Below are 10,513 nucleotides of genomic sequence, written 5' to 3' on the forward strand. Positions count from 1 at the left end.
TCCAGAGCCACTGGGGCGGAGCCTATTGGACGGATCACGAAATTGATGGTGTATAAACCTATTCCATGACATTCTACACGTATGTACCAAGTTTCGTGGCAATCGGTTCAGCGGTGTCCGAGTTTATCACCCCCAAACAAACAAACAAACAAATATATATACAAACATCCTCTTTTATAGATATAGATTGTAGGTAAATGATTAATTATTATCATGTTGGTAGTACTGCCTATACCTGGCTGTCAGCTGATCACGTACGCAGGTTGGCGGGAAGTCAGAGAAGCTGATCTAGGAATAACCTGGTCGTCGTTGGAATACACTCCGACATTCATTACAAAAATGAGGTTAGAAGAATTACTAATTACTAGACGTTATGGAAATGTGAAAACCATTCTGCCTGATAAATAGTTTCTGGAAAAACTATAGTATTGCAGGTTAATAAAAACTAGAGGTTGACCAGTGGTCGAAACCCCGTTAAAAAATGTAATGTACATTGTACAGCTTTCTCTATTTTCACCCCACAATGTAATTAATACACGTCATTAGAATTTCTTCCATTTTTTTGATTTTCAATTTTTGTTTATATTTCGTTATTATTTTTTCACCAGCATGACAATTTATCAGGCCCATGTTATTTATTAAATTTTTACTTAATTTTTTGTCCTTGTTTTTGAGTTTATTTAAATTTATAAAGGGATTCTGCTCATCTACAAGAAACTATCTTTCTAACAGTACGCATAGATTTCCCCTTCGATGCATTAGAGCTGAGAAATAAAGGTTTTCAAGAAACATGATTGCCTATTAAGAAATAGGATGTGTCAAATGGATTCTAGATACAAATTTTAAGATTAGATTTTTCAGTTTTGAATGCAAGTAAAGCTTTTAAGAGATGCTTAGTTGAAAACATTATTTATCACTTCTCAAAAGTTATGCTGTTTGTTTTATACTGATTTGTCTCTTGTTTTATCCTTGTAAATGTTATTATTATTATCTTTATTAGTATTTTATATTTCCCCAGGTACGCCACACCGATGGTAGCCCTGGCTGCGGCCATGTTGGGGTTGGCAACACTGATGGCAGTATTAGGTCATTGTCACAATGACTTTAGAACCCTTCTTGCTTCTGGGCTATATATCATAGGAGGTGAGTGACCTGGAATTTATACACAATTTAAACGTATGAAGTTGATGTAATTTTAATTTTTGCAATTACAAATACAGGTCAATGTGGCTCCGGATCTACATACCTATCTATCTATACCTATCTATCGATTGTGGTAATACCCATTTTCCTTTGAGGCTATTCACTAAAACTTGAATATTCAATACACACACAGTTTCCTTTTCCGTCAAAACTTCTTTGGTTTCAAAAATAAAGCTGATTAAAGAAACCGTTATTAGTGGTTTTTAACTTGAAATTGTGCTGAATGTTAGTAGTTGGTCCTTTTTACTACATAAGGATACAAATTACACACGTATCATGTCCACAACGTTGCACATTTCCAGAGTTTTGAACAGTGAATTTTCAACAACAATAGCCATTTTGATTAGATTTCTACGACGCTAGCAGTAAAGGTCGAGTTGCAAAAAAGTGAAGGATGTGTGTTTATCGGGTGGGATGATGGATTTCTTACTGACTAAGATGATCTGTTTATTTATCCAGGAATTTTCTCAAGATATAACCCGCAAGCTTGTTTGGTCGTCTTGGGGTTGGCCTTCTTAAGTAGATTTCTGGGGAAAAAACTATAACTAGTAACCACTTAGCTACCATGCTGAAAATCGATATTATACAGAAATATATGTTTAGAAATCTTATCGGAGGTCAATCTTTAGATTACTATCCTTTCCCTAACCTTCTTTACATCACTAACCTTGACACCATGTACCCTAGGTCTGGTGCTGGCCGGAGGTCTAGTTGTCTACGTCTCCGTCCTCTCAGACATGGTCTACCCGGAGTTCCAGCACCGCTACGGCAGATCATTCCACGCCGCAATCGCCTCCTGCGTGCTCTCCCAGGCTGCCGGCGTGCTCTCGGTCTTCGCCTTCCTCGGGAGGTTCCCCTCTGGAGAGGTCATGGTGCGCGCCGTCGTCCCTGGAGCGGACCGACAGATGAGGAAGGTCTACACCATACCGTGTGAGAGAAAACTCCGCAACACCGGTGACTTTTGTGTGGTCAAAGGTACAAGCGAGGACAACACCTGTAGACCTGGACACACATGTACACCCAGTGTCACGACATATAAACCTCCTCATAGACCACTGACAGATCCTCCTATCAGGTACTCCAACATCCTTCACCAAGGACTTCTTGGAGTAGCTCAGGACTCGTCCTCCTCAGGATCGACGCCTTCACATAGGAGTGCATGTACAAGGAAGTTCAACTCACTTCCTCGTCCTCCCAAGTTTCCGAGGATAGAGGATCCTCTAGAGAGCTTCTCATTCCCCCGAAGAACTGTTAGTCCTCTCGACTCTGTTTCTAGTGGAAGTTTAAATACGTGATAGTTTTGTTCTATAAGAGAAAACGCATCGACAAATCCCATCCCCATAAACTTATCTTCAAAACTGTTCGATATTATGCGCCATTAAGTTGAACTAACCGAAAACAAATGCGTGTTATTGATGTGTCAAATAGTTATTTTCGTGAAAAAGATAGTTTTAATTATTAAATGTAATCACTTAGTTCATTTAAGTAAACAATTATGAAAACAACTGAAACGTCTTTCCCCTGGATATACTTTTTTACTATGTAGGCAAGTTATTTGTTCCACAGAATTTTAGTTTTGTACATAAATAAAACGGCGAAAACATGTATACAGAGTATAAAGGTCATTACTTCCCTTGTTTGTTATAAAAATACAATAATTAAAAACATGACCGTTCAAGAAATTAAAACAATTGTTAATATAAATAAAAAATATTAATAGAGTTCAGCATATATTACCTTGTTTTTAGCTGTAAAATAGTAAACAGACAGGTTTTCTATAAAAAAATACGTTTTATGTTGGGTTTGAGGATACTTTGGAAACTTGTTTTGGAATGATCAGCATCCAATTGTAGAATACATTGATTTAACTGTAATTCATAAGCTAAACGAAGTTGCATTGTATAAATGACATATCAAATTCTAAACAAACAAATTATTGATTGCTCCAATTGTTGTTATGAAGAAAATGTTTTGTTTACAAACCTTTTTGTTTTTGATAATATTTTCTTAAAAACTGTCAACTTAATAAGGAAATATATAAAAAAAAGCTTCGTCGTTATTACTTGTAGTTACCTACTGACCAGATTAATAATAAAAACAAATATTTACAGTAACACATTTACAAAAGGTCGCAGAGTGGCATTACATGTGTTACTTTTACACACTTTTTTCACCACTGCGTAATATTAAAGAGTTGACTGTTAGTAATTAATGATTGTTTACCAGGCTGATGAAACCTCACTGAATGATCTAATTACCTCTTTTGTTCATGTGATTGGTTCAAAACATGAATTCACTGCGAAATTAATGTTGATGATGAGAAAGAATATGATAAAATAAATTATGTTTACCTTTATGGACACTTCGTCGTTAGTTTTGTTTTTAAAAACAACTAAAATAAACCTTTAAAATTAGAAAGTATGTTTATTTGACGACTTGAGGTATTTATTTGCACAACTTTGTTCATTTAGTTATATATAAGTGTTTGAACATAATATTTTTATTAGTTACGAAATTTTGTCCAATTATCATTATAGTTGTCTTATAAAAATATACCAATTATTATTTTACAGAAGGAAAAACAAACCGTTTTTTTTGCATACGATAGTTAAAAAAACTGATCATGTAATATGAAAATGATAAGATAAATTACCCTTTGAAGAGATCTGTTACAAACTGTATGAAAAATGAAGATACGTATTTACATTACCAAGTGTATTCATATTTTCTCTAACCAAACACGGTGTGAGGTGGTATTGGAATACGGTATTAAACTCTTCCATTTGGTTGCCTTTGGAATAGGAATATTGAAAGGCTTCTTGAATGCCTTTGATCTTGCGAAAGGAGATCGCAGCTGCCTTTTGCCATTCAAGAAATATATTCAATTACATCTATAACCACTACCAACGTATCAGTTTACTGCAGTGTTTTTTCCCTGAATATCAGTTTTATTCAAACCGAAATGTAAATAATAAAGTTTTACCTAATGTTAAATTAAATCTTTCCCTGACAATTAATACTTTGTAGTAAACGTTGTCATTAGACTTTCTGGTTTTTTAATAATAATTGTTAAAATAAGTAGGTAGCTATTAAAATTGTATTACTTAAAAAATGCTCACTTATTAAAGTCATAAATTTCATATGGTAAAACAATTTTGAAACTGGTATAACAAATATTTTTGGCAAACAAATACATAAATTAATATTTTCATGGTGTCGTGTAATGAGGTTAGACACTTTGAATGGAAGGAAAGCTAATTATCTTTAACTCAATAAAATTATATTTTAAAGTTTTTATTCAAATTATAATGCTTTCTAAACCCTTCGCTTTATCAGATTTAATTATTACGTTTCTGATGTAAGCATTTAAGATATCAATCATTCAGCGCTTAATGTAAGTTTGGAAATTTTATAGCACACGGTTAAAAACGCTTTCGTTTGCCACTCAGATAATTTCAAATATTTTATTGAGAGCGTAGAATTTTCTACGAAACCAAATCCTATTTGATGCTAATTTTAATCCGACAACATTTGCTTGAAATAAACAGCTTGACTCTTTTACACTTTTATAACTGTGTTACTATAAAAGGCCTACTTTTAACTCGAGAAACGTGTATGATAATACTAGTAACGTACTGTTTTTATATTTCAATGTATACATTTTCGTATCTGATAAAGTACAGTAATGAAATAAAAACAATTAAAAGCGAGCTCGAGTGGTAGCCTGGAAATTGAAATGTTCTCGATCAATGTAATCTTGCTGAACAATTACGTTTGGGCCTTTTTGTGGTTCAGACGCACGAGCTATGATATATTGAAAGCTTAACCTTTTGTGACAAATTTACAGCGGAATATTTTTGAATTATTACTCTTGTAAAAAAGTTTCATGTAAAAAAGTATTCAAATTTATCTTGGTTTGCTGATAAGGACTTTTGTAAAAATTGTATAGTATATTATCATATTTTAGCTATAAGTTGAGCCGTAATGATGTCAAGGACTAATCTGTTAAAGAGGTTACTAATTTTAACAAGTGTATGAATAATTAAATTAATGACTAAATTCTAGCTAACACACGATCAATGCAGAAATTAATATAATTACTACTTAAAAAATCAATAACGCTATATCACCGAGTAACTATTACTATTACTGATTAAGTATCCCTTTGGAATAGCTACTGATTATTTAAAGGATAGTTCAATCAAATTAATATTTAGTGAGTGTTTTTATTACCTATTTTTTCAACATTTAACCTAATTTAAAACTACTACAGTATAACCAAATTAAACTATGTAATTGCATATCATGTTGTTTCTTGGTATGATAACCAAACGATAAAGCACAAAACGCAAGTCTGTTCTAAAATAAAATAAACACATTTAGTCCAAGCCAGCGCACTCTAAACGAAATCAAAATGAATCACTTTAAAAACAGACTTCCATGTTTTTCAGTAAGGTGAGAAATATACATGCACAATTCTGAAACAACTGTTACAGTAGTTATATTTTCCCCAGTAGTATCTTTGACTATTAATACAACAACTATTCTGTTTCCAAAAGTAAATGGTAGTATATTATTTATCAGTAAACATTAGACCAGGTGTTTCTAACGTTTGAACAAATCTACATCGATACTGTCAATATAGTTCTCAATATTTTCTCCTGTAGTTTTCTATCATTACCTATAAAAGAATATTTTTCATATGTTCAATGTTATTACATATTATTAATAATAACCTAGGAGTTTTTATTTCACCCAGTACAAACCGCAAATACATAATCATGATTGAGTGGTTAATTAAAATAATTATACCAAATCAAAACCTTAATTAGTCTGCCTTTAGAGGTTAAACTACACACATGAATTTAAAAAAATCATTTCATAAAATGGATGAGAAAGAATAAATAATTATTTGTGTCCCTTACATAGATCAATTTACCTTATCTTATGAACGTCTATAAATGTTAAGAGGGGGCTTATACACGAATGAGTTCTCACTGATATTCTTAACGCCGTATTATCTGAATGTATAATACAGTTGTCGTACTCTATACAACGTACAAATAAATACGTTGAAGAATCTTAAAGATTAGAAAATACCACAAGTTTTAGGTAAGTTCCATAAATAGTATATTATATCACTGTAATGTAAAAAAATGTTTTGTCTTCAAACTATGACGAAATATATCATCCAAGAAAGTAGCTTCTAAAGAATGTCGTTATAACATATCCTGACATCCTTTGTATCTGTCTCATATCGTCAGATCTTATATTCTGTAACAATAGCAAACATCGAGTCACTTCAACAAAGGTCGTATTATTACATTTGCCTAAAACGAAGCTCTTACGTATGCAAATATGTACTTTTGAATATTCAATTGGTACATAAAGGGAACAAGAATATTTTGATTATAGATGTAAATTTATTATTACAGTTTCTTAATACCAACCATTCTTCATAATAAGAAAACTCAAATCTGGTTCAGTATATTTATCATATTTGATATTTTATCATATTCATAAAACAGTATTTAATTATTTTGGTGTATTTCAAGTATATGCCGAAGTCCTTAACACCGATAATAACACAAAGAGAATAATAATATCAAGAAGTCCTTGGAATTAAGTAGAGTGATTTTTACCATGACTTGAGAAGGGTTATGTAAAATCATTTTATTATTAAAATACCATACTTATTTTTCTGTTAAAATTTATATTTTACACATGAAGATTTTTCGTAGTCGTTTTCTGGTGTTTAATTGCACTAACTCTTTAAAATGATAAAACCTCTAAAACAATCTAAAATACAAGTCATGTTAGTAAACACGTAAAGTAAAGTCATGTTAGTAAGTTATAAGAAAAGTTCAAATGTGCTATTTAATATGCTGTTTTAATTTGTTATAATAATCGTTTAGAACAGGTAGATTTTCAATTCAACAATCCAATTGAGCGCATTCCATTCAAACTTGACATAACCTAATTTAAATTAAAGGTAATACTGTATAATTAGTTTAGTATGAGACAGTTTTCTACTAAACTACCCTTTAACCTATAAAACATACGAAGTCTCTAACAGTATTTTTCACATTACACTCACATTAGGCGACTTAAGACTTAGTTGGCATGTTTATCTATTTTTTGTATTAAGACTTAAGAGCTAACTAAGCTTAATTAAAGATGTAAATTTAAGAATCTACAAAATGCAACATTTTCTCACAGTTTTTAATTATACATACAATCAGTATGGATACAATTTTCTCTCAAACCTTTGACACTAAAGCAATAACCTCATAACAGAGAAAAAACTGGCTCAATTATTGGACCTCGTCCTACCTTGATTAAAACTTCCAATTAAGCTTGAGGCAAGTTTTGTAATTAATGTTTAAGTTGTCCGAGACATAATTAAGTTATTTTTTAATTACTATTATTTTTCACTTTCCAAAGTATACATGTTTCAGTAATTATATATAACTTATGATGATTTAACTAACCCGTAAACATATCAGGTCCATTTGTACACTTCAAAATATGACTTTAAAACATCTACTGGTATTGGTAAAATTTGACACATAGGCTAACTAAAAATATTTATTAATCTGGAGTCACTTTAAACGTAAAACTGTACAAAAAAGGTAAAAACAAGAGAGGTTGAATTCACACGTTTGATTTGCGATGCTGTAAAATCTGTATGTTATTATGTGTGAGTGAACAGAAGCATTCGGTCGGAAGACCATTGAATATTTAGCCCTAAGTCCCTAAGAGGTGTTTCCACCGTAGCGAATATCTTTGTCCAGATTCAATAATCGTGTCACTTTACACATGGACTTGTCCTTTACCACAAAACGGTGGTTTAAAATACTCTATCTGTATACTCATCTTCTCTTATGAGAGCTGTATATTTCTAAACGATTATTTTATTTTTATTTTGTTATCGTATGGTAAAATTGGAAATTTTCTTTTATGTTCACTTAATTGTCTAGGCCTAGTTTTATGACAAATAAATGTTAATCATACAGTGGTCGCCTCTCAAAGACCTTATTTTAAGTGGAAAGCAGCAGTAAAGCTAATGAAAAACAAAATAATACATTTAATTTCTAACATAAGCACTCCACAAGAACATACACACATATATCAAAACTATTTTAAAATTATCTATATCGGTGATCTAATAAAGAGATGAATACCAATAATCTTCCCTTGATGTTGTATATACAATATATTATATTATATTCCTTAAACCTAAGGTACAACAGGTAGAAGTGCGTTAGTTATTTTAAATCCATCCAACATTCAGTTCAAGAGTGATAAAGCATTCAATTTGACAATTAATCATCATACACAAAGCCACTGCTTACATGTTCATCTTTGCCTGTGTAGGTTATGTTTACAGCTGTGTGGAGCTTATTGCTTTCGCTATGTCTTCGTGCATGCCACTGAGCTTACATTCGGAATATACTAGTCTGTATTATTGATTGACAGATGCATTAAAGTTACTTTACTTGAACATTGTACTTAAATATTGTTTGTTTATCTTGTAGTGATTAGTCATCTCTCTTTGATTTTATGATAGTGAAAAATTTATACTCTATGTATAGACCATTTTAATTTTTGGTGACATTTTTTCGGAATTCTCCGGAATGTATACCTTTGTTTACATGGTATTGTGTATTTACAATTTTACTAAGAGACTGTTCTAAACTCAAAAGCCATCGTTTCTGATTACCCTAAAGTTAATTCATCAACAGTTTTAGTAAAAACAGAATAGTTCGTTTGCATACGCATAAGATGTATCAAATGAAGATTATAATTATAACCAGCAATGATTTAAATACGCCTTTGAACTTTCTTTCTTGGAATATATTATTTTAGATTGAGCTCTAAAAAAAACTGTTTGATAACTGTTCCTCGCGGTACCATACAGTTTTACTAAAGCAAATCAATGTTGAGTCTATTTGTTTTAAGGAATTAAATCAAGAATACAATAATTTTTTTTATATTTTGAACGGATAAATAATGCAATTACTTAAGCAAAAAATAACACACACTTTACTGAAACCTGTTCAAATATAAATGTAACAAATAAACTAAATATTTATAAAAACTTACTTTAATAGTCTAAAGACTTAACTTTACTTAGTGTGAACATGTTATGTAAAAGTGAGTATTTTCACAATATGATGCAGACATCCAAAAAAATATACATTTGTTAGAGAATTTTGTAGATCAGGAAGTTTCAGCTAAAAGGCAAGTCTGTATTGTGTTTAGGAAACGAATATTCTTTTCAGGTTAAAATAAAAGTTTTGGACTCCATTAGTAAGTAAGAGTGGGGTTTCGTCTTTTGTTAAAACAGGTTCCAAAAAATATTTAGGTGCACCTGAAATGTAAATGTTTCCATTTAACCATTAAGATAAACGTTACTATAAGACAAAACACATGAAACTTACGTACATATTCTATTTTAAAATTCAAAAAACTAGCTCCAATGACTAAAACTGACCTAACAGAAAACCCATAAGATTAACACAAAGATTATTCGTTTATTACATTAGAAAATATATAATTGCAATACGTCGACAAGAAAAATGAATAGTTCTATAAACTAAATTACGCAAGACTGTACTTGTTTATTTTATTTAATATTTCTTTTGTAATTTTTGCACTACTCAGATTGTTATAATGACTTATAAATCTACCAGAAAGTTTACGATCTTTCTGTATAGGGCTAAAGAGGATTGCCATCGTAAATAAGAAAATATCAAAGGCAAAATTGCTTTTTAGAATCACGGAAATATAACTAATTTTAAATCAACCGTGGTTTTCTCTTATTGTTTAAATAATATCAGTAACATTTTCTAAAAAAATCTCACGACAAAACGGTTATTTCTAATAACTAGTAATACCTTGAAAATGACCGTGGGAAGTTTTTCTTTAGTTTCTTTTATAATACTTTTAACTGGATGAAATTTAAAATAATCTAAAAAAAATTGTACATATTTGGGTTCAAAGACCTAAAAAACGATTGTATTTAATTTGGTTCTTTTTACTAGTACTTAAAGTGGCATTTCCGGAGCCCACTCAAGTGCCGGAATATCACTTTCGGTACAAGTTGTGAAAAATACTTTTCAACACGACGTAAAATTACAAAGATACAGACAAACTGACCTCAGTAATATACTACTATATTTTTAGAGTAAGTATTATATTTTTCAGTTAATATATTTCCTTGACCCAGTTTAAAAGTAATGTAGATAAATGTATTAGTTGAAATATTTTTTTTATAAATTAAAGTACTAGTATTTTTACATTATAA

At 30.9% G+C, this 10,513-nt stretch overlaps 1 protein-coding gene across 1 annotated transcript; it reads left to right on the forward strand.

The window, feature by feature from the left end:
- Window positions 1-213: 213 nt before the first annotated feature.
- LOC129000313 (uncharacterized) lies at window positions 214-2,498 on the forward strand. Its single transcript, XM_054427275.1, has 3 exons — window positions 214-344; window positions 1,019-1,143; window positions 1,891-2,498. The coding sequence occupies exons 1-3, from the start codon at window positions 214-216 to the stop codon at window positions 2,496-2,498; spliced, it is 864 nt and encodes a 287-aa protein (XP_054283250.1).
- Window positions 2,499-10,513: the final 8,015 nt, after the last annotated feature.

Source organism: Macrosteles quadrilineatus, unplaced genomic scaffold (assembly GCF_028750875.1).
Source record: "Macrosteles quadrilineatus isolate MER2022 unplaced genomic scaffold, UCM_ALF_1.0 Scaffold_8__2_contigs__length_117827958, whole genome shotgun sequence".
Taxonomy (NCBI): Eukaryota; Metazoa; Arthropoda; class Insecta; order Hemiptera; family Cicadellidae; genus Macrosteles; species Macrosteles quadrilineatus.